Source organism: Labrus bergylta, chromosome 8, assembly GCF_963930695.1.
Source record: "Labrus bergylta chromosome 8, fLabBer1.1, whole genome shotgun sequence".
NCBI classification, from domain to species: Eukaryota; Metazoa; Chordata; class Actinopteri; order Labriformes; family Labridae; genus Labrus; species Labrus bergylta.
This window is the reverse complement of record NC_089202.1, coordinates 10,222,246-10,247,039: the sequence shown is the minus strand read 5'-3', so window position 1 is coordinate 10,247,039 and position 24,794 is coordinate 10,222,246. Positions and strand designations below refer to the sequence as shown.

The following is a 24,794-nucleotide window of genomic DNA, read 5'->3' as shown; positions in this document are numbered from 1 at the left end:
ACTAAGACATAGTTAATGTTGGTCCCTTATTTATTGTATTCCACAGAAGTTGCTAATGAGTGTTCAATCAACGACATACTCGTGAAAAGTGTCACATCTGGCTAGAATATGAAACTACCATACAGGACTATCAGGAATATTGGTAGTTTCCTTATAAATAAGTACTTGCATTGCCACTAAAATTCATTGAGACTGCATGTTTTATAATAAGGTCAAAATCAGACATTGTCTTAATGTAACATGTTCTAGATCTCTTCCTCTTATTCGGTCGACTTTGTTTCTTAGCACCTGATCACAGTGACAAATATTTTAGTGATTTAATAAAATAAATTTGAACAGAATTTAATTTTATGCACAATCCATAATTTATTTCTTCACAAATTTAATATGGTTTGATGCAATTTAATGTAGACTTGAAAAAGAACCGTGTGACTTTCACTGGTAAGGCAAATCCTGATACATTCAATCCTCTGCTCTGCTGCCATAGAGCAATCTGCAGCTTTCTTTATCACTAAGTCAAAGCCACTTTGTGCCGCAGAGGGACAACTCTAACATGTATTGACATCAATTAAAGTAAAACTATCAGGAGATCAACCATCTGGGGAAATGTACCTATTTAATACAAGAAATCTAACTTCAACCGTAACAGGTTTCCACTAAATGAGAGGAAATGTCTGAATCTGATTGTGTCTATAAACGGAGGTCAGTTTGGGGAACTGTACAGGCATTCACTGGAAATATATAACCCTGCTTCAAACATATAGAAAACAAAGTCTTTGAATTCACTCTATCATCAAAGCAGAGTTCTAGCGAATCGTCTTGACGGGGCTTTTGAAGGTTGAGGCAGCCTGAAGTTGGAGTTGATAAGCCATCGGGTGGATTTTGAACCCATATAACCTGGAAGAAAAAAAAAAAGAATAACAATCACTTCCTGAACAAAAATTATTTTCGCTGTAATCCTGAGGTCAGGGGTCAAGTTTTGAATGACATTTTTTAAGCTATTGCCTATTTGTTTCAGAGTTTTAGTACAGATATCAAAACAAACTGTAATTTAAATTATAATGGCACTTAATTCAAACTTTTAGTACAACAGACAGATTTTGTTTTGTATCATTTAAATCTAAAGCCAAACATCCAGCAAATCAAACAGCTGTAAAGGCATGATAAAACAGTTAAAACCATACCAACATTAAATCAAAAAAGTGTTGGATCAAACATACCTTGGCACAAACTGGTTGGCTGGTCGCTTTGGACGATACTCCGGATGCACCATGAACAGCATGTGGGGGAAACCTGTACCAAAGTAGGCTCCATCTGTGTGGTGATGTCTGGAGGATTTGGGGGTGTAAACATCCATGCACTTAGGACAATAAAGTTTCACCATTGCTTCTCCAGGGATGTCTGACAATCCTACATGAAAAATGAGAACAGAGACAGCTGAGTGAGTACTCACTGCTACTAAATAAGGAAAAACACACATTTCATTTGAGGTTAAGAAAAAAAAAGTGAAGACTTACCAATAGGAAGCATTGGCTGATTCTCACAATAGACTCTGGGGCAATAACCAAAATCCCCTTGTTGATACTTTTCCAGCTACAGAGGATATTACATTTTGAGATCAATGTTAAATCTTGTCATACAGCATGTAAGAATATGAGGTTATTAGGTAACAGCTTACCATCTGTGCAATGCCTCTGTTGGTGAGGATGTAACGTGCGTGAATCAGCCCGTAGAGCATCTCCGCTGCCTGCTCTATCAGATCACTCTGATTGGGATTATCTTCAAGTTCCTCATCTGTCAAATTACAACATGTTGAATGTTTGCTGGATGTGCTTCAGTTCATTTTATACGGGAACTGCTCCTTCTTTGATATTCTCTCACCTGGCTCCAGGTCAAGGATCATGTCCAAAGCCTGCCGATAGTGAGGCACCTGCTCATTCAAACCGGTCAGGTTAAACTTGTCCTGAATGTAATCTTCATCGACCTGCAACACATAACGCAAGACAATGGAAGACAGTGAATAAAGAAGGTGTCAATTGGGTTTGCAGCACACACTCATGTGGAAGCATTACACAAGAATTTAACAGGATTACTCAAATTCTGCCAATGAAGACAACAAGGGGTTAAGATTAGAATTGGATTGGGCGAGGGCTAACCTTTCGGATGTGCCACCATTACACATTGTTTACCACACAACTCCTGGTATTTTACTTAAGCAGCTTTGAAGAGTGCTTCAGTTGAATATATTAGCAGAAAACAAACGAAGGAAGGAAGTCTCCGTAACAGGCAGCTCAGGCAGATTGAGTAGGATTTGCTGTCTGCAGATTGTAAACACAATGTTTAAAGTTGAACCCGTCCTTCCTACCAAAACAAGAGAAGCTTCTTTCCTCTGAGATGTATGCTTAATGTCTCACCTGGCTGATCATCATCTCACGATTGAGACGAGTGATTTGTGTATGAGGGAATACAAAGTTTGTTTGTTTGTTTGTTTTAAAAAGCCATGCATATATTCATGCTGGAAATACAGATAATAAGAAAGCATGATTTCTGGACCAGGGATAAATGTGATGGTACAGGCATTAAATAAAACTGAGAGCAATACAACTGCAGAGTATTTACATCCATAATACACTAACAGACAGGTTATTATACAATTGAAAATAAAAGGACTAAAGTGTCTGTATGTTTATTTATGATGTTAGGCACTGGTGAATATAAACATGATTTTAAACAGCTGAAGATGAGTAACCCTGCAGACTCACCTCGCAGAAGAACTCATTCCCTCTCAGGCCACAGAACCAGGAGATCCAGGAGACCTCCTCTGAGCTGCTCATCCTCCTGACAAACCAAAACACGGTTTATCTTCATCTTTAAACCAAAACACAGTTCATCTTCATCTTTTAAAAAAAACCCAATCACATCCTCCTCAATGCTCGGCTAGCTGCTAACAAGCGGCACTTCACATTCTCGACTTCACCGACAGAAATTCAACCCTTTGTTACATCATAAAGCCAACAGATTGAAGCCTTTATATTGGTAACTTTAAACTTAAATTGTGATATAACCATTTATAATCTGAAATGAATGCTGAGTTTGCTTCTATAACCTGCTACCTACGTTAGCTTACAGGCTAGTTATTTGCTAGCGTTTATTGCCATTAGCACGTTATTGCATATGAAGTCTAACTAAAGAGTTTAGCTTTGATATATGTTAGAGGCGCATGTAAATCACAACACGTGGACATATCTACTTACCCTTCTGTGTATTAGTTAACACATTAACTTGAAAGCTCAGCTCGTTGATCTTCTCGATCCTGAACGAGAAATACTGTTTCCGGTGGTCGGACTTAACAAAATAAAATATCTCGTGACCTGACCGCATTATTTCATTTAGCTGAAGTGAAACCTATTGTTTGCAAAAAAAGTATGGTTGATGAAAACATTAATCAAGAACATAAAAAATGTATTTACATGTTAATTAATTTCTCAAAGAAGGTGACATATCATTTTGAGTAGCCTATGTGCAGATGTCTTCAAATATGTTCACATAGCTCTATCAACCCATTTGATATGTTGGTTTCTACCAAGTTCCCACCTAACATCAAACACGGTGACATTAAGATACTGTATTTTTATAGACCTAAAGTAGAAGTAGGCTCACTTGAAAAAAAAAATAGCCTAGGTAGGTGGCCTACCTATGTTACATATGGTCATACAGGTCTACAAAAAACCGACCAAACAGAAAGTCCAAACATTTTAGACAGATCACATTTATTCATAAAAAACTGCAAATCTTGTGATAAGTTTGACGTTTCTTACTGCTACCAACAGAGAAAAGTCACAATGACAGTCATTCCCAGCTGGGATGGAGATATCCTTCAGGGCAGGTCTGAAAAGGTTTTGCGACAGGGGGGCCCCACATGCTTTGGCTCCTGCTCCTTCCCAATACCTTCAAACATCAAGATCCTTAAATGAGGAAAAACTGCATGTCAGTGCATACAAAACTACTTTAAACCAAGTATCCTACATGTGAGCTACTTGGGCTTTGTTCTTTCAGGTAGGCCTATATGTTTTTGTATATTTATAAGGTTATTTACTTGTACTTGAGACTTTTGGTTAGTATTCATACTTTAGTACAGCTAGGCAAAAGGCCATCGGTACAAAGCTTAACATTTTATGACTCCAGCACCACCTTTTGGTCCCCATCTTTTCTTGGAATTAAACAATATTAACTCACAGTTTTAGAATGGCATGCTTTTTTCCCAGCATCATATTCAGGAAGTCAGTGTAGCTGATGGTGTCTTTCGATTTCCCTCCAACCACCTCTGACATCATTTTTTTCAGCTCTAAGTGAGTCTTAGCCAGTCCAAGTTTTTCCAGCATTCGTTTTAAGCCCATTATATCTGTCAAAACGATAGTTCAGGATTAGTAGATGATTTAAAAAGGCTCTATAATCTGTGAAGCAAGTTTTGTAAATGATTCAGATATTTACCTATGTCTCCTTTGTCGTTAAGATCAAACTCCATGTATTTCCCTGAAATAAAGCAAATCAAATATCATTTCAAACCTTCTGGCTTTGCACTTAAAACAAAAACGATTCACTATGAAGTGATAGCTCCTAAATAGACTACTCACGTTTAAACATTTCGAGCTGTGAGCTAAGATCCTCCTCTTCTGCATACTGAGGGTCTGAGAGAAATGCCTAGGGGGGATAATTAATTAATAACTAATATTATCAGACATGTCATTTTTTTTGACACCCCTAAACTCACCTCATTGATAGAGTTGAGTTTCTCTTCCTGTTGAGACTTGAGTAGACCATAGGCTTTACCTCCTGTTAAAACAATACACAGGAGATATCATCAATTGTATATAAACACAATAAAACAAAAACAATATAATCTTGTACTGACTTCACAATTAAAATTAATCAACAATATACAAGGCAAATACTGATGTCCAATGAGTAAAACTAACCTTGAGAACTGTCCATTTCGGCCTGTGAAAGTAATACAGAGAGTGAAAAGCTCTGATGCAGTTTCTTTAAATAACTCCAGAAGAGGAAGTGAAGTGAACCAGTTTCAGGAAACATTTGTGTGGTTCCTCTGTTGTATTTAAGGCTGATGTGAACTGAGGTCAGGTAGAGGATGCATGTCATTGTCACTGACATACTGTCTAAATTTCCCCAGATTCAGAAAAAAACAAATGTGTTTGTGTATTTCTCAATAGGTGAAGTTTGCATACAGTATACCTGCTGTGTAACAGCGAGGATGAGCTCATTTAGAACTTTTAGCTTTTATGAAGATGACACAGAAAAAAAGTGTTTAAGGAAGGAAGAGTGATGCAGAAGGAGAACTGAAATCTTTGGAAACAGAAAGTAATGCAAACTACTCTAGAGATATCATTTCTTGGGTTGTTTGACAAATAAAAAATATAGGGCCCCAATACATCCCACTGTTCTCCCCATCATAGCACCCACGAGTGTCCACCTATCCATCTATTTTTATTCATATTTATCTTATCTATTCTGTTTAAACCTTTTATTTTGTATGTCTTTCTTCTTCTGTCTTTGTGCTGCTGCAACACCCGAATTTCCCCACTGGGGATTAATAAAGTATTGTCCTTTTCTGTCCTAAATTCAGCAGTTACTCACATTCCCAACTTGAATTTGATACTGAGCTGCTGTACTGAACAGTTCAGGGTTAAATGTTTTGCACAAGTGCATGTTTGGATGATTATGGAGGAAAAAGTGTTTTTCTTTCACGTTCATCACACACGTTTACATTTGTAACATCAGCCTTTAAGGTCTTTTGTCATGTCGCCTAATGTCTTGCTCTCGCCACATGATGGCAGTATTTAACCTTTGATTGGGTATTCAAGAAAACTAGGTTGACATTGTAGGTTTCCTGTGGACAGCTCTGAAGAGAACTGAGAATAGGTGGAGACTGTATGGTGAGCTTAAAGAGAATAGTCTTTTGTCCCTCCACTTGTTAACACAATGCACAAAATGGCTCATGTTCATCCACAAGGTCTCCTCATGTTAGTTCTGTTTGTGGTCATATCAGAGTGCAGCGGTGAGTAGGTCACTAAGTATTTTCTTAACCAGTTTGAATTCATGAATATCATAAATGTTTTGATATTGTTTGTAGTCAAAAGACACAGAAATAATTCAGTATACATTGTGACTATGATTGATCGTAAAATGTAAGCACGCTTATGCTACCAACTGAAAATATTGTTGAAATATTAGCCGTTTTAAAAGGTTGTCTGCGTTAGAGTTTAACACTAAATGCTATACAGTACTTTATCTTAATAAAACATCTTTGACTGATCCTAATCTTTATTCATCATTATTGTTTAAGTTGTTTCACCAGTGTCTGAGACTGTGGCTGCCACTCTACAAGAAGATGTAGTTCTGCCCTGTTTTATTTCTAACCTGACGGATCCAAAGAGCTGCTACAGAATCAAATGGATGAAGAACACCTCAGGTGCCAATCAGAAAGTTATTCTTGCCAGGCCTAAAACAACAAACATCCGGGATGCTGAGCGAGTAAAATGGGAAACTAATGGACGAGGAGAAACGTCTCTTATTCTGACCAAACTACAAAAGTCTGATGAGGGAGTGTACACCTGTGAAATATGCAAAGGCTGGGCCTGTTCAATTGTCAAAAACATAACTCTAATAGTAAAACGTAAGGGTCTCTATTTATTTTTTCGGTATTCTCTCTTTATTTTACTAGTAGCCTACATATATTGTTCACGTGAATCCTCGCTCTTTCAGAATGCAAGTCCCTGACGGCCATGAAGGAACCACCTGGTAAATCAGTAAACCTGAACTGCCATGTGAACATGACATCAGGGCAACAAGGACCCCTAAAAATCTTCTGGCAAATGCTGAAAGGAGACAACCCTGTTAACATTACATCTAAAGCAGTTGGAATGAATGGCAGATCACTAACTATCCAGTCTGTGAATTCCAGTGACAGTGGCTGGTACAGATGTAAATACATGCTTGGACAAACTCAGCGCTGCTTTGAAATAAAACTTCAAGGTAACATTTTTGACAATTTAATATTAATATCATAGATACAAATGACATGATTGATCAGTCTTTTGTATCTTTTCTATGTCCCCTGTGAAGTGGAAAATGTAGTTGTGACCTCAACATCTCCAGGTATTGCAGTAACAGCTCCTTAAAGAATTTACATAAACTTCTTTTGCATCAGTAATCTTCTGTACGAGGAGTTATTGTAAATGCATAGTTGTTCTTTTTGTCTCCTCAGCAACGATAACCAGTGGGGTTCATCTGGAAACCAGGAATGAGGGGAACAGTGGAGTATTTATCGCAGTTATCGTGTCTTCAGTCATTATAGGGATTGCCATAATATTTGCTCTGATACTACTGGCCATCTACTGCAGACGTAAAACCCAGAGAGCTGCACAGCAGACACAGAGACACCTCACAGGTTTGAGCAGTCCAGAAGTGATGTCTTTTTTCACACGGATACAGTTTACTAACATGTTTATTTTTGTCTTTTATTTCTTATCAGCTGCTGAGTCTAACCATTTGTACGAGTTTGTGACTCTTACACTTTCTGAGGGTGAGCACCTTTTTCTCTTTCTCGCTACCTTTCCTGAGTCTGACCTCTGTGACCTCTCTTCCTACTTTTTTTTATATCTTCACTGACAACTTGTTATCTTTATTTCATAGATCCTCTACACCAGCGAGTTAACAGCTTTTACCAAAGCGAGGAAGACGGCTTGCATAGTTGTAAGTGCTATTTCAAAGTATACTGTACACTAATTTCTCATTACATATTAAGAAAACAAATAACACTTTTCCTTCCTTCATTACAGTCTGTTATTAGTGCTGTTGTGCTGAAGACAGATACAATTCTCCAGCTGTCTGTTTCCAGAAACAAAATGCAAATTTACCTAAACCTGATTATTTGGAAAAAACTTCTTCAAAGATCTATATTGAGAAAAATGGACCTCTCTGTGTTCATCCTCTGTTGAAAATACCCCTCATCTCCACGCTGTCTGTATCAATCTATCCAATAATGTTTTTAAAGATGAAATGACACGTTTGCAATTATAATCTTACAATACTATATTTAATTCAGTTTAAACCATATCGTTGAGAATGATAAATGATTGTGATTAAGGATACATAAGCACTAGTCTGCTTTTTCTGTATGCTACAAGTAAATCTTTCCATAAAAACAGATCATATCGATGTAAAATCAATCACTTTTGTTAGTTAACAGCCTGCAATAAATCATAGAAACTGTCAGTAGTGGTTGCTGCTTCTCTTTTTGGTCGTCGTTTCGGGGGTTGTTCCTCATTACTATCGTCTTCGATGTCCTCATACACATGAGTCTGTGAAGAGAAGTACGGAAATGTTACACTGGGATAGTTCAGCCTAAGAGAGGAAAGATTCTTTAAGTGCAGCTCGTTTATGTGTTTTGTCTTACCATTCCAATACTTGTCAGTTCATTCTCTTTAAACAGAAAAGGGTAAAAAGATCAGGTCTTTTTTTTTTTCATCAGATCTTCTCTACATATGTGCCTTTAACCAGACTGACCTGCATCCTTGTTGTGCTTCCTCTTCACGTACACGTAGAGAACTCCTGCACTTATGAGCCCCAACAGGCCGATAGGAAGGATTAACCATGCAGCTGTTGACAGAGCTGTGGACATTAGATTAATACAGTGTTGTTTACTCAGACATTAATCCTAGATTTGGGGTTTATTTCAGACAAAGGGCAACAAAGGCATCATGTGTACTTACAGTTCACAGTGTGCCACCTCTTTGAAGCCATCAATTCACCCTCTCTATGCACAGAGCAAGTTAATTCATCTGATGCCATGGACAAGAATGGTACATCTATCCTTTTTATTAAAGTGTTATTTTTGGTGTCCATGAAGCCACTCTGCAAGCTATTTGAAACGTTCCCAGACCAGGTTAAATTTAAGTCTTTTCCACATTCTTTGGAGCACTTAAGCACACAAGTCAAGGTGACATTTCTGCCTCCTGGGCTGCTCTCTGAAAAAACTAAAATGACAGACATAAGAGAAAATGTTTTTAAAAGACTGATGAAAAAAAAGTTAACACATTTTGTTTTTGCACTTTTTAAAACACTCACCATCTAAAGTATACAGCCAGATTTTATTCAAAACCTGACCACCAGCTAAACATTGGTATTCCCCTGCATGCAGAGGACTCACGTTCATAATTCCATGTGATGAGATTTCATTCTCACGAGATGCCTCTGTTTGCTTTTTATCAGGGGACATAGCTGTCACTGGTTGTGACCCCATCCTCCACACCAATCTGCTACCCTCACTGAGGGAGGAAGTGTTGCCACAAGAGAGTGACACTGACTCACCCACTGCAGCAAACACTTCCTCTACACCATCTAGGGTAAAGGGAAGCGGGTTACACTTTGGACTTGTACAACCACTTTTAAAATTATAATTTAGGAGAACTTCAAGGTTGCATTTGGTACCTTTTACTGTCGTTGCATAACTGACGTTGGCTTTAACTGTGCCGTTTAGACTCAATTGGCATCTCCATTTTCTGTGATGGTCTGTCAGTTTGTATCTGATGATCAGCTTACCGAAGCATGCAGAGATATTTTCAGATCGAAACCTGTTTCCATTTAAAGGTGTGTTGTCTTCAGTAGACCAGGTGATATTCATTCCTCTGGTGTTACAAGGTTTATAACCTTGATGTGTGTTGAGATAACAGTGAAGCTCTATCTTGTCAGCTGCTGAATTTGAATTTTCAGAAACTAATGGATGAAACAAAGGAAGAAAAAAAAGTAGGAAAAAACAAGTACCTTCAGTGATATTGTCGCTAACTTTACTAACAGCATATACAGTAGATCACTCACTCTGAAGAATCCTAAGGGAAGCATTTGAAGAGAGTGCTCCACTTTTACAGGAGTAAAGTTGAGCATCAGGGAGTTCCATGAGACTGATCTGCAGAGAGCAGTCCTTCTGCAGCCTGAGTCTACGGACGTACGGATCGGTCACCTGTTCAGCCTTCACCAGCTCTGTGACTGGATCAAACCTGCTCCAGATCACAGAGGAGCACGATGTGATGGAGGGTATGCCACATGGCAAAGTGATACTATTTCCTAGTGTGGCAATCATCCCCAAAGGATCTGTTGGAGAAGCATTTTATTCAGTAGTTCTAACTGCATCCCAGAACAGTGTTCACAAAATCACAGTGACAGAGTGTAAAGTTTGTGAAGTCTGAATTATCAAGATAATGCAGTTGATTTTCATGCATGATTAGAAATGGAATCTTTTGAAAAATCTCACCATTTTTAAATGATCTAAGCGCATAGAGTTATGAAGGTGTACAACAAAAAAGATAGATAACAGGTCAACAAGACACAAATGTATGTTTCTTCTTTTTTACCTGGTGACTGAAGTCCTGCTGCTGAATGTGTGAGAGAAAGAAGACAGAATCTGAATAGTAAAAAGAAAGCCATTCCTTGTTCAGAAACGAGCTCCTCGCAGATCCTTTTCTCCGTCCTATTGCTTAATCTGCAGATCTTAGCAGGAGTTTTTCAAAACACATTTTCAGGAAATGACATAGTGAACGCTTATTGTATGTGACTACCAGCCCATAAGAGAGGCTGATGTAATCATATCATCCTGTTGTTAGAGTGTTTAAATGTTCAAACTTGATCACAATACTTCAGACCATTTGGTATGGATTAATAATAAATTTAACCAATTCAATCAGAATATGCAACACAACAAGGAATTATATGAGGCATTCACAAGAAACATGAATGGGAAGGTTTTTTTTTAATACATTTCAGATAATACAAAAACATTTTTGCATATGAGTGCTCAACATTTAAGCAAAGTAGAGTGTCATAAATTCAGGGGTTAGTCATAGGTCTTGGAAGTGCAATAACTGTGTAGGACTGGATCTTGAGCACAACACTAGCAACTCCTTTCAGGTCGGGCAGAGAGGCCCCACTCTCAGGAAGGAGGAACTGGAAATCTCTGAGCAAGTAGGCAGTGAACAGAAAGAGCTCCATTTTAGCAACCGACTCCCCCAGGCAGAGCCGGGCCCCCCCTCCGAATGGGATCAGGGCACGGGTGGTGCCTCCTCCTCCTTTCAGGAAGCGCTCTGGAGGAGGGAGAGATTGATTTGGATTTCTTAATTTAAGACCTGGTGAGCCAAGTGATATGAATGCACTTTATCTCAACCGTCAGGGCAGTACCTGGTTTGAAGGCGTGTGGGTCAGCCCACACTGCAGGATCATGGTGAGCTCCAAAAAGATTAGGAATGATGATTGTGTTCTTAGGGATGATATAACCTGCAATACTAAACATAGTTTGGGATTAAACATCAACCCAAAATGCAAATACACAATTAGCACTATTGTTAAGAAAAACATAAAGAATAAAATACAAAAAAGAAATAGCTACATACACTGCAAAATACCCAATTTTTTAGCTTGCTAGAATAGAAACAAGAGTCCTTTATCATAGACTGCCTAAAACATGGATGTATTTTCAGTGACGGCCGTTTTCTGAAGAGGTTAAGGAAGCCCAAAGATGTTGGTCGCCATGATGAATATACTGGCTACCTAACTTCCAACAGCCAAAGAAGTGCAGTGGAGATGTGCCCAATGAATATCTTGGTTGCTGAAACACATCCATCTAGGGAGCCTAAGATGACGAGCAAATAATAAGGCGGACAGTTAAAGGTCAGTAACAGGATTTAGCTGGAGTGAATCCTGTCCTCCTGATAAAAACATGCCTGCCCGTCAAATCGGCCACACCCCTTATATCAATTTAATTAAATTTCATTTAATTAAAATGGATCGGTTAAAGAAAATTAACCCAATAATCAATAAAGCCGAAAACCTTCCTACGACTGCTGAACTGCAAAAAACTGCAATCCTTCTAGTGTCCGCTTGAGGATGGCTGCAAAGACTCATAAGTCTCTTACAGACAAAAAATATTAAAATATCCTTTTTGTCAGCAAAAATGTAAATGTTTACAGCCTGATAGAAATAACTATTTTGGTCTTATAATCAAACAATCTTTAATTGTATAGCACCAATTCATAACAAATGTTATCTCAAAACCCTACGATGGACACAAAAAAGCAGGTACTGTTTTATTAGTTAATGTTTTTAGCGGCACATACTGTATGGGGGATGCATTTGTAGATCTCACGCAGTGTGATTTTTTTTTAAGGATATGAGTTCTGCATAATTAGGATGAATCTGACTCCTCAATTTCAGCTCTTTGCCTGTTGTTAGGTTATCCTTAAGTTTGACAGAGTCAGCATTTACAATATTGCTCTTCAGAAACCAATCAGTGGCATCACTCAGGCTTCATACAGGTTCATTTAAAGTCTATGGTCAGGAGGCCTTAAGCAGGCCTGTATTATTAGTTTAATACAGCATGTCAAATTTGGCGACACCCACAGTGGATTTAAAAAGTGCGATTCAGAGACCAATGGGTGACTTCACGCGAGTCCATGTTTAGTAGTCTGTAGTTTTAATGGAGGGTCCTAAGCTTTTGGAGCCAGCTTCAAGTGAACACCCAAAGAATAGCAGGTTCTTGCACAGCATTGGCTTCATTTTTCGGCTCTTCTGTGGTTTAAGGAATTAAAAATAAATCCTAAAAAAATCCAGTTCAAATGTTTGACTGTCTTGGAGAAGAAAATGTGCACTTGTCATCATACATAAAACCACCAAAGTTTAACACTTCTGCTCAGCTGACCTGCTGTCTCTGATGGCTCTGTGTGGCACAGCTAGTGGAGCAACAGGCCTGAGTCTGAGCACCTCACTGATCACAGAGCACAGGACTGGGAGTCTGTGTCTGTCACTGTACTGAGGGTATCTTCCCTTGAGTACTGTGCACAGCTCTTCATACACCTTTGTCTGCACCTGGGCGTGAGGGCAAAGAGGAGAGAGTCAAGAAGCTAACAGCAGGGGGTGTAATTGTACATGTATATGGAAAAGAAAGTGCCCTGCCTCTGGTCTGTGCAGTAGGTAGGCCACAGTCCAGTTAAGCCAGGCTGCAGTGGTCTCTGTTCCCCCGATGAGAAGGTCAACAGTGGCCATGTGAACATGAACATCTGTGAGAAGCTATAGAGACATGAAGGTTATTTAGTACACCAGTGCTGTTTTCAATATATGAGTTAATTTTGTTATATAACATCACACCATCTGTTTTACACAGACAATAAACACATCCGAAACAACTCCATACAGATTAGAAAGATTGTTTCAATTGCTGTGTACTTACTGCTCCATTTTCTACGTTTTGATGTGCGTCAAGGCCATGAAGCAGGGATGCCGTGATGGCCTCCTCATCTTTCTTGTCTTGCATCTTCACAGATAACACAGAAACAGCTGATAAAAAGACAGGCCTGTGTAGGATTCATATGTTGCTTTTTAAACGGTGGCAGTCTGATTTGACTTGTGTCTTTTCAACATTTTGGCATTTATTTTTTATTTTTTATTTACACAAGGCTGTACATAATAAACCTCTGACCTAATGAAGTAACACTTGTTTACTTTTTTATGTACATTTCCAGCCTTACATTCTGTGAAATCATACCAACCTTATAACTGTTTAGATGTTTCCTGATAATTCCATCCCTCCTGGCCACTTCTTTTAGGAGACGGGCAAACACAGGATTGGGTAATTTCTTTGAAAAAGACAAATGGCATGTCAAAATTTCCATTTGAAAATATTTGCTTGTCTTTCATGTGAACTAGTGTTAATAAAGTGTATATTTACTGACTCTAAGCAGCGGAAAAGAGTCCAGGGCAGAAATCCAAGTGGAGCCCCACAGAGCAACGATCTCATTCAGACAGCTGTGCAGCTCCTGCAGCTCCAAGGAACTCTTATCATACTGGAAAGCACAGAGGTTAATGTTTGGATAAATCCTGTTTAGTAACAGATCAGCATGTTATGCTTGCACTTATATAAGCGCCTTAAAAAGAAAACGTTAACAGAGACAACCAAGTACCAGTCTGAAAAACCCCATAATTCATCTGTGCTATTGAAGTTACAAACAAGCTGCAGGAGGAAAGTTACTCACCTCCTTTCCAAAAGCCAAAGTGGTGATGACATTACTGGCTGCAACTGTGAAATCCTCCGAAAGATCAACAGCAGTGCCTTGGTATTGCAACAAAACCTGAATAGTGAACAAGCAATGGCTTATCTTTTTATGTGACTGCTTTGGAAATCCCCCCCCCCCCGCCCTCATTTGGTTTGCTGTCTGTGTCACTTCTGTCACTTTAGGAGAAATTACATGTTTATCATATGGTATTTAAATTGTTCCTCTTGTGTTCTGTACCTTTCTCAGATGCAGTGCCTGTCTCTCAATCACACCATGCAAAGACTGCTGGCAGCAGCGCTGCAAAGCACTGTGTACGAGACGACGCTGTGCTCTCCACTCCTCGTTGTAATCACCCAGAGAGATAGTGCGTCCTCCCCCAGACACAATATCAGCTGAAGTGTCAAGTACATGCAATAATGCATGATTATCAATCAATCAATTTTATTTGTATTGTGCCAATTTATAACAATGTTATCGCCATACTATGGACAGAAATTTGCATCAGCAGAAACTGAATCTGAATGTTGTTTATTTATAATTGAGTTGTTTACCTGTATAAGACGCTGGTCTCCCTGCAAAGTCTGACCATTTTTTCACCAGTGCTTCTCTTATGAGTTCACTGCTGTTAAGTACCACCATGGCTGAAAATACACATCAGGCTTTTACTGTGGTGGCAATCTGAAGTCTACAGTACAACAAAAGAGATTTTAGATGTTGGTATTCTTAGTGTATATCCAATTTGTGATCAATCTGAAATGTAGGCATTACTTGTGTTTCCACATGTCAGGCGGTAGATGTTTCCATACCGCTGTGCCAGATTGGTCAAGTGAATTGGCAGATGATTGTGTGTCAGCTCCATCATGTTGCCTATAAGGAAGAGGCTTGGAGGACCTGGGATGGAAGGAGATGAGGAGCAGGGACGGAGCCGAGACAAACACTGCAGCAGTCTAGATTCAACTACTGGATGGAGAAGAGAAGACAAAGACAATGGTAATACAGATAAACTTATTATTAATCATTCAAAATGTTTAAGTACGGTAGTTTAGTGGTATACAAGTTGCCTATATTACAAAAAAACACTAAAATACTTAAATGTACAACCAGCATGCTCAATATTCGAATGAAATAAAAATCTGTTTAAAATTAGCAGTAGACTTACCTCCCCTTTGGTCTGTGAGCACAGATTTGTCTCTCTGACCTGAAGTACAAATCAGAAATATCAACAGCAGCACAACCAGCAGCACAGCCCCGACACTGATCATTGATACTTCTAACGCCATGTTGTGTTTCCTTGTTGGTGTCCCACTTCAGAAAGCTAATCAGCACACTGCTTGCCACATTTATAGTGTTCTCATCAGCGTCAGTGATCAGTGTTTTCATTCAAATGAAGGCCATCTAAATATTTGTGTTTGCGTCACCCTATCTGATAATGAAATTCAGAGCAAAACAAGAGATAGACTGCTAAACAAGGCTCTTCTGAAGGGTACAATAACACAGCACAGTTGATGCAACAGTCAATACTGCTGACATGTTTTTCTTGTAGAGGAAGGATTAAAAGAACTGCTTCCATCAAAGGATTTGGCTGCTATTCATTTACTTTGACAAAACAAAGAAAGAAGACACTTCAGACCCATATTAGCCACTTTTATTCCAATGAAGTGAGACAGTGCATATTTTATTACAGTAGTAGTGGGTTGGCTTACCAAGGTGATGCACAAGAATGTAAGAGTCAGAATGTTTTAGTTTTTTTAATGGACGGGTCAGGCAAAACAGTAGAAAAGTATACAAAAGTTGCAATAAAACATTTTTTTTCACTTTTTGGTACATTTCCAGAAAATAAAAGAAACTTTCGCATTGACTCAAATGTACTGAAAGCTGCGAATACAGCTGTCAAAACCACCGTACAATCTATTTCAGTTTGAAAGTTACATGCAGCAATCATGAGATCCGCTGTCTTCTGGACTCCTCAAGCTGTCAGATGTTAGGTTTTTCAGGACGGAGAACCCAATGACTTAGGATGATGTTTTCTCAGCCATGAGTTGCAGGAGAGAACCTGGACGGTCTGAACTTCATCTCAGTGAAGGGAATGGATGAGTCTTTACCTTTCCAGTCTATCCAGACTATTCCCTGTTTTGGAAAACAAATATTGATGATACTTTGTTAGTGTATTTATCAAAGGTAATAAAAAAGCAGTGAATCTATGAATGTATTGCTAAATGATGGTTCTGTAGTGCCAGCTTGTAGTTTAAATGTACAAATTATGAAGCCTAAGTTACTCCTGTGTACTCAACACCCTTTGTTAAAAAAGATTACCAAAGCTTTATCTATTTGATTTCCAGTGGCTTTGAAAATACGTTCTTAAAGTTTGAATTAGAGAGGTTAAATGTACCTGATTATTACTGTTGATCCCATAAAGACCATTGAGGTTGGTCTTGTAGCAGTTTTTGTACCACCAGCCTCCAATGTAAGCCCTGGCACAGTGGATCCCCAGAGAATCTGGATCCTTGTCCCGGGTCGAGAATGGACGGCCATTATGGTACCTCATAGAGTCCCCTGAAAGAGAAACACAGTGATTTTAGTATTGAGTTACAAGGCATTTGATGTACAATACAGTGTGCACTGCTTATGTCATGAAAAAGTTTTTACCTGCAGTTCCGGTATAGCCTGACACCTCAAGACTATAGTGCCTCTCTGCTGAGTCGATGGAGAAGTTGGCGTAATGAGCGTAAGCAGTATCATTTCCTGAACGCATATCCACTCTCAGACTCACAGGGCCGACACTGGTGAGGTTGTGGAGAAGCTCGTTTCCTAATGTTGGTAGACATAAAGAACAAAACGTTTAGGCTTATTAAACCTTTTTGATATAGATGTGAGGTTATAAGAAGCTTCTTGGTCTGTACCGAGCCAGAACTCTTCGCTAAGGTTTCCGAAGCCTGCGCTGTATTCACTCCATGTTCTGTAGAAATCTGTCTTTCCATTCATCCTCCTTTGGAACACCTAAGAACAACAAATGCCAGATTTTTTGCAATGGTCTAAATCAAACATGCCAAAAGCTTCAGTTTAAATTTTGTTAAGATAAAATACAGTTTCTCCCACCGTCCAGCCGCCTCCATCAGCCTCCATGTCACAGTAGACTCTCACTGCTCGGCCTTCTTTTCCTTGTGGGTAGATATCTACCTCTCCTGACTGCAGTGCCCCGTTCAGCAGCTCCTGAGAGCACTCAGTAGGGAAGGGAAAGCGCAGTTTTCCTATTGGATGAGATATAAGAATCAATAAAAATATCGAAAAAGGGCAAATAAATGAGCAGAATCTGAAATATTCAAAATATAATACCTGTAAGAAATTCTGTGGTGACAACAGATGTGTATTGTCCATCTCTCTCGCCTTGTACCAGAACAATATAACGGGACATTGGCAACAGTCCTGTAAGCTTATACTCTGTGATAGAAGAGTCCAGGGTCAGCTCCTAATATAAAAACAAAAACATACACACAAAGTTGATCTCTTAGTTGCTCCTGGGTATTTTGAGGCTTTTTTATATTCTGATGATGATATATAAGTCACCTTTGTCTCCTCTCCTGCCACCTGGTAGATCAGTCTGTAGCTGTGATAAACAATAGTGGTTGTCCTCCATGCTATCACTGCAGAGCGAGCACCCACCTCGTTAGCTTTAACCACTGAGGAACACAAAATGACAGTTTTAGTTGATTCACTTTAAACACAAACGCAAAAGAGCCTCATCATACTTAACTTATTCTCTCTACTTGCCATTGGCCGTAGTAAATGAAGTTGAGATGGCCATGCTCTGGAGACTGTCCTTCTGGCTCAGGACTTTGACTGTGTACAGGGTACCTCTCTGCAGGCCTCTCAGCTGGTGCGCCACTGAGTTTCCAGATAGCATCACTGTCACTGTCACGTTAGGAGCTGTGACAAGGAGATTTAACAATTAGCTCAGAAAGCCCCGCGTCAATAGTCGTTGGGGTATGGTTGCAAGCCACACTCACTCTTCGAGGACTCATAGCTGATAATGAAGCGGTCCACTTTCCCCAGACTGGGTGTCCATTGAAGCAAAGCTCTGGTATCTGTCACATTGACCACTTGCAGATGTGTTGGAGGGGCGGGCACTTCAAAAAAGAGACAATCCATTTTGTGTTTATTGCTGCTTTCACATGCTAAAGCAGAGAAAAGTAGCAAGTCAATACAGTAAGCAGGTCTAACATTGTACCTGTGGTCATAATGGATATAAGGCCGTCACTCTGCAATCTGCCGTGTGTGGTTGTTACAGTGATGATGAACGAAGATCCAGCAGATAACTTGGACAGAACCGCATAAGATTGCTGGGTGTCCACGGTCACAAAGCTGCTTTCCCCTAGCAGGACCAGACGTCACATTGAAACATTAAACACATAACATTTCCGCACTCACTGATACTAAGCAAAGGAATTCTGAGGGATGCAGTACAGTGTACAGACAGCCTTTCACAGACCTGTGACAATGTTGGTGTATGTGACCTTGAAGCCTGAGAATGTGGTCTTTGGTTTGGACCAGGAAACAGTGAAAGAAGACTCTGTGACATTGCTGAAAACCATCTCTGTGGCTGGCTCGGGACCTGTTGGGGGGACAACAAGTAGATTTGTCCTACATTTCAGTATTCATCAGTTTAGGCCCATAGAAATAATTGCTTTCAGTACTAGTAGCAGTGGATAATTACTCATGTACAAACTTTATTACCTGTGATTGCAGTTACTCTGTGAATCTTTGATTGTCTCTCAGCTGTTGTACCATATACTTGCAGGACATAGCCTGTGTTTGCACGAAGGTTACTGAACTCCACTGAGCGTACATTGCCAGGGACAACCATAGAAATCCTCTTGGTTTCAGATTTGCTTTTGGATCCAGCGACTGTACCAGAGGCAGCAGTTGAGTTAAGGCTCTCACTCTGTACCTGGACTTCAGTTGTGTTCTTGGCTGTGGAGACCTTTTCCCTTTCAAAAGATTCTCCTTCAAACTCATCATGGTCCTCTTCCTCACCATCTGCCCTTGGCTCCCTTCTGACCACGGTAAAGTTCTTGAACATCCCTTGGGGTGCAGACCAAGTAATTGTAAAGCTGTAGGAGGAGATGTTTACAACCTTTACGGAACCTAATCCAGATCCTCCTATTCTCCTTGCGCTCCCGGAACTGTGGCTAGTTGTTTTGTCCTGCAGAATCTGAGCTTCACCTGCTGTTGTTGCATTGACTAAGTACTGACTCCTCTGTGCACCTTTGTCCTTTACAACCTTGCTGTTGTCAGTGTTTCTGTTGTCAACAGATTGCACATTTGAAGTTTCTACCTTGATGCGTTTGTGCCCAGATGATTTAGTAGCATTCTTCTCAGTAAGTGTTGACTGCTCCAAGGTCTCCTTCTCTGCACGTGTTTTGTTTGTTCCTGCAACTTTGGTCAGAATGGTGACAATTTTGGCTGTGCCATTAGATTTCCTAACATTACCAGCAGTTACATTGGCATGAGGTTGGTCTTTTAGTTGGTCAGATTTGGGATGTGTTTTACTGGTAGTTCCTTCTTTAACAACCTTGAGGTCAGTTCTTTGAAGGACCTTTTTCGAGGTCAGGACTGTTGTTTTTCCTTTGCGGGCCTCTTCTTGCTTTCTTCCCTCATGTTTCAGCAGAACTTGACCAACTGTTGGGCGACTAGTTCTTGTGCCAGTTGAAGTTGAGTCTTTGGTAATCGTAATTTTCTTAACAGAAGATTCATGTTTTGCTTTAGCACCAGTAGCCACTTTAGGTTTGGTGTCAGTCACCTTAGCGTCAGACCCCTTTTTTTGGTCCTTCTTCTGGAAAAGTGTCTGCTCCACATGTGTGTGTTTTTCTTGCATGTTTTCCTTGTCTTTGCTCAGCTGCAGGGTCACTGTTTCCACTTTTACCTTGACATTTCCTTTAGCAGTCTCTGAAATCGTAGAGCAGAGGTTACAATCAAAGTAGTCAAATCAAGAGAAAGAATTAGTTAGAAAAGATGTGATTCAGTTTTCACTTACTTTTATTACACTCAGCCCCTTGTGCACATTTACTACAGTCCGGACCCATGAATCCCTGTTGGCAAACACATTTCCCCTTCTGACATTCCCCATTGCCACTACAGTCACGTGGACAATTTCCAGAACATGGACCTGTGCAGAAACAAAAATACACAAATGATTTAATCTATACCTATTTCTTGCAGTAACCATAGTTGAAGTCGTATTAGGGAAGGGAATTTGGCGATCTTTAATCTTTTATCGGGTTGTGATTAATTTCACTGAGTTGATTAACAGCAACTGAAAAAAAGGAATGGTGAACATTTGGAGGCTTAACCAGCCATCTTCAAAACAAAACAACATATTTGTGATCCCTATACAGTTAGACAAAGTCTAATGTTAGCATGCTACCACATACTAGCTTCTTTTACCACTAACCTAGCTTAAGTAGCTTAATGTTAACCAAATGTAAACCTTAACTATTGTATTGAGTTACCAAACCTTATTATCAGAATTCAGCCACTTCCTACCAAGTGGCTTTTTACAAATGCTAGCTGTTGTTAAGCCATGGTAAATGGATTAAATGTTGTTTTAATATTTTCAATTTTCATTACCTTTTAAGGCTAGGATTAACCAAGAAGCTGTAAAAATATAATGAATTCTCAGAAGCAAATGTATTCAATTAAAACCTGTAACAGAGCAGTTGACACAACAGCATTTAAGCTTCCCATCCAAAGTTTGTCATTAAGTGGAAAGTGGCTGCTGAATATGGTCAATAAAGTTGTGTTCACTATAATTATCAAGTGAACTTGACAGAGTCTTACATTTGTCCTTGAGGGAGGACATCTCCATTTCCAGTCGCGCCACACGTCCTTTCAGCGCAGCCATCTCAGCATCACATCCCCCAACGCAACCACCAGGCAACAAGCTGATTTTATGAGTCATCACCAATGGAGCACCAGGCTTCAGCTTCAGCTCCTGCTCCTTGGCTTTGCTAGACTCACAGCCATTGCTTATGACCACCTTGATTGGTTGGGAAGGGGCTGGCTTTTCTTTAGTGGCAGTGGAGGTGGGAGGTTTAACTACAGCAGTCTGATTGGCAGAGGGTGTTGCCTTATCAGGCTTGCCTTTTGGGTTCTTGGCGTCGCTGGTGGAGGAGGATTTAGCTACAGCAGACAGATTGACAGAGGCTGTGGGCTTGTTTTTGGTGGTAGTAGCTCCACGGGCAAGAGCAGATTTTGTGGATGTTGACTGAACATTTTGAACTCCAGTTGGTGCAGGTTGGACTTTCTCTTTTAGGGTTTTAGCACTGCTGGCTGATGCAAGCTTGTCTTTGGTAGCCTTAGCTAAAGCAGTTTGATTGACAGAGACTGTGTGCTTTTCTGAAATCGTATTGGTGTCACTGACTATAGTGGCCTTTACTGATGCTGATGGAGTGGTTTGAATTACTGCTGGGCTGGGCTTGCTTTTTGCAGCTTGAGGGGTCGAAATAGTCTGATTGACTGTGTTTGGCTTTAGGGTTGGGCGAATGGTTTGTCTAGTTAGAGCCGCAGTGGTTTTTGGCTTTGAAAGGGTGAATACGGCATTTGGTTTGGATGCTTCACTTCCTGTTGAGTGTCTCCCCTCATTGGTTGGGGTTTGAAAGGAGGGGAATGGGGTGAGAAGGAGGAGAAGTCCTAGTGTCAACAGCATTTTGAGCCAACAACAACAGCAGCCAGAGATGGTATTGGCTTTGGTGGATCTGATGTATGTTACCGTGAAATGTCTACTTCCTCTTTACTTCTGTTACCACTTGTGGAGGGAATATGCCAGGTCTCTTCTAGAAATGGAAAAAAAAGAAAGAGCTCATTGTGAATGAGTGAAATACATATCACGTTATGCCAAATCATTTAATAACTCATCCCAAGAACGGCATTGCTGAGCACACATGGTTTTTTCAGTCTGCTTCACATTCACAAAGTTCCTATTCACACATTGACACTTCCTTGTACAACCTTCTACAGCACTTTTAGGTTTTATACATTCCTTACAATTAAGCTGGCAAGAAATGCTCAAACGAGGGACCCTTTTACTCCAATTCATATTGAAAACACACTCGGTAACTACAAAACTACCACTACACAATATTTACAGGGTAATAGTTCTCTAATTTTATTTGCTGTAATATGAGATTTAAGATGACTCAATAAGCAATAACAGTAACAATGGATGGCAGAACACGTCAAAACATTACTTAAATACACTTTTGTGACATCAAAAGTTAGTTACTTCCTGTTATTTCTCCAGCTAAATAATGTTGACAAAGTTACATTGCAAAACTTTTTTCTTAAATGTTACACTTTAAAAATGTAGAAAACCAAATAGAAGTTGGAGAATTACAACAGTGTTCCAATGAACCATACTAAATACTACTTTTTTTTACTTGCTTGGCAAAACCAAGTCAAATCTAAATGAGCTGATTTGGAACAGGAAGGGAAGGGGTGAGAAGAGCGGGAAGTCTTCAGAGTCGCCTGCAGAGACTATGCAAAGAGGTAACAGAGCGTCACTGTATGGAACTGAGGGACACTGTACCTCTTTCACTATACAGACAGTTACATAATCCACTGCAGCCACAGCTTGTAAAAACATACAGAGAAATATGTGCAACCTAAGCTTTAAATCTGGTGAAAGTCAAATCAATCATGCAGCATTCAAACACATTGGGATGCAAGCCAAATCTTATATCTTGCCTATCGGGGCACCTTGATTACTTGTCTGCAAGGATTCATTTATCTGCAGTAGTTAGCCTTCACTTATAACATCATGGAGCATCAACTTTCATGGCATTGATTTTCGTTGGACTGATAATAAACCATAAGAAAAATGTTGGTACTTTATAGAGCTTACAACCATGAGAAATTGTTAACACTATAAAAATGACACATCATGTTCTTCCTTCATTGCAATAAAAGCAGAGTAGCTGGTTAATGTGTTTATAACCACTAAAACACAGCATTAAACACCAACATGAGATTTCTGACCACATGAAGTCTCATGAAATAATTTAAAAATGTCACTAAAGAGTTAAACTTTGAGCATTATCAGCAGATACCTCTATTTCAAAAGCTAAAGGTCCAATATGACTTCACAGTTATATTGGGTGTAAAAAAAATCAAACTTACCAGAATAATGAATTAATTCTTAGCTTTATGGCTCCCTTTGTGTTGCTCCCTCCATCTGTAAAGCTGGATATGATCTGGGAGGATAGAGGTGATAGAAGGACTAGAAAGAAGGAGCGTGATAAAGTCTGCTCCTACTTAAGGACCCCCCCACTCCTCCACCACGCCTAGTGGTCCCACTCGCTCAACCACTATGGAAATATTTGTATTGGACATACTAAAAAAGAGCAGCATTTTTAAACATATTTGTCAAATATTATATCTTTTTTTATATTCCACTTTTTTCTTGTTATATTGCAATAATGAGTGATTGCTCTAACAGCTAAATTTTTGCTGGAAGATTTTTACAATTGAACTTAAAATAAATCAAGATATGACTGATTTATTTTTGATACATAAATATTGCATATTATTCTAAGTTTTTACATTTGTTATCTAATATCTGATATGATTGCACTTGTATTAAACATGCGGTCTTCCCCTGACACTTTACTGTTCATGACGAGTCATTTTTCATGTTCTTTCATCTGGCTATATGTAACTGCACATTTGCATGTTTCAGCTTTGCATTGCTGATGATGGTTATTTCAGTGTCTGCTGTATGTACGTTGACTTTTGCCAGACATTGCTAACACTTAGACACAGCATTGATTGAATAGGGCCATGGTCTGAGAATCATGATTCAGCTGGAATACATAGCATAACAGTGCAGGTATTCAGTGCTGACTCTGGGGGACAGGAACCTCTGGCTATATGAATTGGCTGTTTGTTGGAAGTAATGAGATGTAACTACGTGGGAGTTATGTAAGTGACCAAAAATCCAACCAGACTTAAGGAATGCTCTGTGAAGGCCCCGAATCCCTGACCAACTGGCCACCCACCTTCCCACCTTCCCACCTTTTGTAAACCACATGAAGACAAGTATATCAGTGCTTCTTGAGAACTCAAGAGTCTTGAGCAAACAGGACATAAGGGAGATTTTACTTTTTTTTTTTACAGGGGACAAAAACACAAAAAAGTTGATATTTCAGCTTTAAACATTTGGAAAGATAATGTAAGAGGTGCTGACATTGATTAAAATTCAGTTGTCTTTTTTGAAAACTATTGTTATTCACAAATGGTAGATTCTGTAAAGTTGTGATTCAGTAAACTGTAGTTTGAGTGTTCACACAATGGAACCCAAGGTAAACCTTTATTAATGCTAATTCTAGATTCAGCTTTAATTAATAGTCAAAAGTTGAGAAGAAACTCTTAGATCTCTACTGCTTTTAAGATTACAACTATTCTCTGTATGTCATGGTCACTCGCCTACATGAGTTTCATGGCTCGCTCTAATTGTTTAATGTACAAAGGATAAGGTCTAGTTTTCCATGTAATATAACATTTGTTAAAAAAACATGCAGAAAACATGCAAAGCTATTTTGCGTAAAAATGGTGAAACTGATTGAAGAAATAGCTTGCTCATATTCTATTACTGTAAAATGAACTGCCTCTATATATGTTACAGAGGAA

At 39.4% G+C, this 24,794-nt stretch overlaps 6 protein-coding genes across 8 annotated transcripts; 1 reads left to right on the top strand and 5 right to left on the bottom strand.

Moving 5' to 3' along the window:
• Positions 1-12: 12 nt before the first annotated feature.
• Positions 13-3,390, bottom strand: LOC109986627 (casein kinase II subunit beta). Its single transcript, XM_020637349.3, has 7 exons — positions 3,255-3,390; positions 2,763-2,838; positions 1,882-1,984; positions 1,679-1,794; positions 1,518-1,593; positions 1,221-1,410; positions 13-897 (listed from the first exon to the last, which is right to left on the bottom strand). The coding sequence occupies exons 2-7, from the start codon at positions 2,832-2,834 to the stop codon at positions 807-809; spliced, it is 648 nt and encodes a 215-aa protein (XP_020493005.1). The 5' UTR covers positions 2,835-2,838; positions 3,255-3,390; the 3' UTR covers positions 13-806.
• Positions 3,391-3,749: 359 nt separating this feature from the next.
• On the bottom strand, positions 3,750-5,079 carry LOC109986628 (allograft inflammatory factor 1-like). Its single transcript, XM_020637351.3, has 6 exons — positions 4,977-5,079; positions 4,772-4,833; positions 4,635-4,701; positions 4,492-4,533; positions 4,237-4,402; positions 3,750-3,965 (listed from the first exon to the last, which is right to left on the bottom strand). The coding sequence occupies exons 1-6, from the start codon at positions 4,990-4,992 to the stop codon at positions 3,878-3,880; spliced, it is 441 nt and encodes a 146-aa protein (XP_020493007.1). The 5' UTR covers positions 4,993-5,079; the 3' UTR covers positions 3,750-3,877.
• Positions 5,080-5,963: 884 nt separating this feature from the next.
• On the top strand, positions 5,964-8,292 carry LOC109986677 (junctional adhesion molecule-like). 2 transcript variants are annotated; one of them, XM_020637427.3, is made up of 8 exons: positions 5,964-6,073; positions 6,362-6,691; positions 6,781-7,050; positions 7,141-7,173; positions 7,283-7,465; positions 7,550-7,600; positions 7,711-7,770; positions 7,857-8,292. In XM_020637427.3, exons 1-8 carry the CDS (start codon positions 5,998-6,000, stop codon positions 7,865-7,867), a joined length of 1,014 nt encoding a protein of 337 aa, XP_020493083.3. In that variant the 5' UTR covers positions 5,964-5,997; the 3' UTR covers positions 7,868-8,292. The 2 variants fall into 2 exon arrangements, with proteins under 2 accessions (XP_020493083.3, XP_029133787.2); XM_029277954.2 differs by having other exon boundaries at positions 7,283-7,600.
• On the bottom strand, positions 8,092-10,669 carry LOC109986678 (uncharacterized). Of its 2 annotated transcripts, XM_020637428.3 has the most exons (8): positions 10,428-10,669; positions 9,895-10,167; positions 9,508-9,792; positions 9,145-9,417; positions 8,790-9,053; positions 8,584-8,688; positions 8,474-8,499; positions 8,092-8,378 (listed from the first exon to the last, which is right to left on the bottom strand). In XM_020637428.3, the coding sequence occupies exons 1-8, from the start codon at positions 10,498-10,500 to the stop codon at positions 8,256-8,258; spliced, it is 1,422 nt and encodes a 473-aa protein (XP_020493084.3). In that variant the 5' UTR covers positions 10,501-10,669; the 3' UTR covers positions 8,092-8,255. The 2 variants fall into 2 exon arrangements, with proteins under 2 accessions (XP_020493084.3, XP_065814357.1); XM_065958285.1 differs by having other exon boundaries at positions 9,145-9,792.
• A 134-nt stretch (positions 10,670-10,803) lies between these two features.
• cyp21a2 (cytochrome P450, family 21, subfamily A, polypeptide 2) lies at positions 10,804-15,405 on the bottom strand. Its single transcript, XM_029277958.2, has 12 exons — positions 15,274-15,405; positions 14,883-15,074; positions 14,666-14,755; positions 14,352-14,506; positions 14,094-14,189; positions 13,794-13,904; positions 13,611-13,697; positions 13,292-13,375; positions 13,018-13,131; positions 12,764-12,930; positions 11,248-11,351; positions 10,804-11,153 (listed from the first exon to the last, which is right to left on the bottom strand). Exons 1-12 carry the CDS (start codon positions 15,392-15,394, stop codon positions 10,900-10,902), a joined length of 1,575 nt encoding a protein of 524 aa, XP_029133791.2. The 5' UTR covers positions 15,395-15,405; the 3' UTR covers positions 10,804-10,899.
• Positions 15,406-15,744: 339 nt separating this feature from the next.
• Positions 15,745-23,442, bottom strand: tnxba (tenascin XBa). The gene is made up of 15 exons (XM_029277960.2): positions 23,286-23,442; positions 20,949-21,943; positions 20,146-20,277; positions 18,846-20,057; positions 18,601-18,723; positions 18,340-18,483; positions 18,119-18,238; positions 17,883-18,038; positions 17,679-17,791; positions 17,448-17,580; positions 17,211-17,362; positions 17,015-17,111; positions 16,761-16,922; positions 16,504-16,667; positions 15,745-16,241 (listed from the first exon to the last, which is right to left on the bottom strand). Exons 2-15 carry the CDS (start codon positions 21,814-21,816, stop codon positions 16,143-16,145), a joined length of 3,675 nt encoding a protein of 1,224 aa, XP_029133793.2. The 5' UTR covers positions 21,817-21,943; positions 23,286-23,442; the 3' UTR covers positions 15,745-16,142.
• Positions 23,443-24,794: the final 1,352 nt, after the last annotated feature.

Bases quoted from the DNA above. Each gene is read 5' to 3' on its own strand.
- LOC109986627 (XM_020637349.3), bottom strand. From the start codon at position 2,834: ATGAGCAGCTCAGAGGAGGTCTCCTGGATCTCCTGGTTCTGTGGCCTG. The intron at 1,795-1,881 runs GTGAGAGAATAT...GTAATTTGACAG, and splicing joins GATCCTTGACCTGGAGCCAG to ATGAGGAACTTGAAGATAAT. The intron at 1,594-1,678 runs GTAAGCTGTTAC...TATCCTCTGTAG, and splicing joins ACAGAGGCATTGCACAGATG to CTGGAAAAGTATCAACAAGG.
- LOC109986628 (XM_020637351.3), bottom strand. The intron at 4,403-4,491 runs GTAAATATCTGA...TCGTTTTGACAG, and splicing joins TAACGACAAAGGAGACATAG to ATATAATGGGCTTAAAACGA. The intron at 3,966-4,236 runs GTGAGTTAATAT...TCCTCATTTAAG, and splicing joins AAGCATGCCATTCTAAAACT to GATCTTGATGTTTGAAGGTA.
- LOC109986677 (XM_029277954.2), top strand. From the start codon at position 5,998: ATGCACAAAATGGCTCATGTTCATCCACAAGGTCTCCTCATGTTAGTT. The intron at 6,074-6,361 runs GTGAGTAGGTCA...TTATTGTTTAAG, and splicing joins GGTCATATCAGAGTGCAGCG to TTGTTTCACCAGTGTCTGAG. The intron at 7,174-7,282 runs GTATTGCAGTAA...TTGTCTCCTCAG, and splicing joins TGTGACCTCAACATCTCCAG to CAACGATAACCAGTGGGGTT.
- LOC109986678 (XM_065958285.1), bottom strand. From the start codon at position 10,500: ATGGCTTTCTTTTTACTATTCAGATTCTGTCTTCTTTCTCTCACACAT. The intron at 9,793-9,894 runs GTGAGTGATCTA...TTCATCCATTAG, and splicing joins TTCCCTTAGGATTCTTCAGA to TTTCTGAAAATTCAAATTCA. The intron at 8,689-8,789 runs GTAAGTACACAT...TAATGTCCACAG, and splicing joins GAGGTGGCACACTGTGAACT to CTCTGTCAACAGCTGCATGG.
- cyp21a2 (XM_029277958.2), bottom strand. From the start codon at position 15,394: ATGGCGTTAGAAGTATCAATGATCAGTGTCGGGGCTGTGCTGCTGGTT. The intron at 14,756-14,882 runs GTAATGCCTACA...GTGTATTTTCAG, and splicing joins CCTGACATGTGGAAACACAA to CCATGGTGGTACTTAACAGC. The intron at 13,905-14,093 runs GTGAGTAACTTT...TGTGCTTTCCAG, and splicing joins CTTTGGCTTTTGGAAAGGAG to TATGATAAGAGTTCCTTGGA.
- tnxba (XM_029277960.2), bottom strand. From the start codon at position 21,816: ATGCTGTTGACACTAGGACTTCTCCTCCTTCTCACCCCATTCCCCTCC. The intron at 17,581-17,678 runs GTGACTTATATA...TTTTTATATTAG, and splicing joins TGGCAGGAGAGGAGACAAAG to GAGCTGACCCTGGACTCTTC. The intron at 16,242-16,503 runs GTACATTTAACC...TTTCCAAAACAG, and splicing joins GGATCAACAGTAATAATCAG to GGAATAGTCTGGATAGACTG.